The sequence below is a fragment of the Amphimedon queenslandica genome, unplaced genomic scaffold (assembly GCF_000090795.2).
Source record: "Amphimedon queenslandica unplaced genomic scaffold, v1.1 AMPQUscaffold_11465, whole genome shotgun sequence".
NCBI classification, from domain to species: Eukaryota; Metazoa; Porifera; class Demospongiae; order Haplosclerida; family Niphatidae; genus Amphimedon; species Amphimedon queenslandica.
The window spans coordinates 1-1425 of NW_003548293.1; the positions used below are offsets into that span (position 1 = coordinate 1).

General features: G+C 35.1%; 1 protein-coding gene across 1 annotated transcript in view; it reads right to left on the reverse strand.

The window, feature by feature from the left end:
- Positions 1–94: 94 nt before the first annotated feature.
- The window catches only part of LOC100637937 (IQ and ubiquitin-like domain-containing protein), a 9658-nt gene continuing 8327 nt past the window's right edge, over positions 95–1425 (reverse strand). The window contains exons 6-7 of the mRNA XM_003390928.3: positions 398–583; positions 95–308 (exon numbers count right to left, since the gene is read on the reverse strand). Of these exons, the coding sequence (XP_003390976.3) occupies positions 108–308; positions 398–583 (387 nt within the window). The 3' untranslated portion in view covers positions 95–107. The remainder of the gene's footprint in view (positions 309–397; positions 584–1425) is intronic.

A 1425-nucleotide genomic window follows, 5' to 3' on the forward strand; every position in this document is an offset into this window, starting at 1 on the left:
AATAGTATAATGATTGATCACAACATCCCACATCTCACATTAAAGAAAAACAACATTATTGTTTATAGTTGTATAGATAGGTACATGAACATACATGTATGCATATCTTAGTTAGAATCTACTGCTAATTGCTGTTGTTGTTCCTGTGGGTGTTGTCTAACTACAATGATTCTTTCTTTAGGACGAGGTAGAGGTAGTTCTTTAACTTTAGTTGACATTTCCTCCATCATTCCTGGTATCTGTGTGAAATAATTCCTTGCTAATATGTGCCTCTGTCTTATCTTTTCTGTAAACTGTGAACTGTAAGCCTGTGGAGAAATAATGCAATAAAATTAGGTTTTGTGTCAAACAAAACAAAGAATAAAACAATAAAAAGAAAAATATTGTTAATTTTTACCTTTTCAGGGTCATCCAGTTTAACATGAGCCCTAGCTTCATCAGTTGTCAATAATACACAGTTCCATGGGCTCCAGTGTTCAGTGATATTCCAACGAACTAGTATCAACTCAAATAGATCCTTCTCACCACTCACAGCACTCTGACCAGCCCATATGTTCTCTATCAAATAACGTAGATCACTCTCCTATGAAGAAATAATTATGTGTAAGGCACATGTACATGCAAAGCATGAAAATTGCAAAACTGCTTCTACAAAGATATGCTAGCTGACATGAAAATGAGAAAACAGTTGGATATACAATGTTCATGTAGGTTTTACTAAAAATAATTTATTTAACTAATGTGTTATGCATTATCTTTGTACCCCTCATTACTATCCATTACTTTTATAATAAAGATAATGTGGGAGTCATCTTGATAGTTTTCTTCTGTTTTACGTATTGTCTTAAGAATAGCACAATATAATGTATAGTCCTCTCTAGGTGTCCCTCACTAACAAATCAGCTTCTCTATCAACCAGTTCAACTATCTCTCTTGTTAGCTTACAATCATGCTCCTGGAGAAAAGAAGGGAAGCAAAGGGGAAGGGTCAAAAAGTGCTTCTTACATCTTATAAAATTTTTTCAGTTACACATACTTTCCCTTCTCCCTCCTTACCCTAACAGTGGCTTTCAATGTTAACAGGATATCAAGTCTCTCATCTTTGGCTAGTGTCTTCATAGTAATGGTTTCATAAAGATCCTTCAAATGTGTTGCTCTCAGTGTGTATGGTGTATCCATTGTTGCTATTAGCCTGTCCACCTACAATTGAAGGTAAACACAATCAAACAGTGTATGCATATGGACACTGCTGTTGTACTGATGTCCATTAAGTCAGACAAATGTAGCGTAAAAATACTGAAAACAATAAAGAATATACAAGTGTATGTGTGTGTGTTTACAGCTTCAAGGAACTGCTTGACTTGCTTGTCCAATGAACCAGCAGTACAGTAGACTTTACTAAGAGCATCATAGGCTTACATCACAC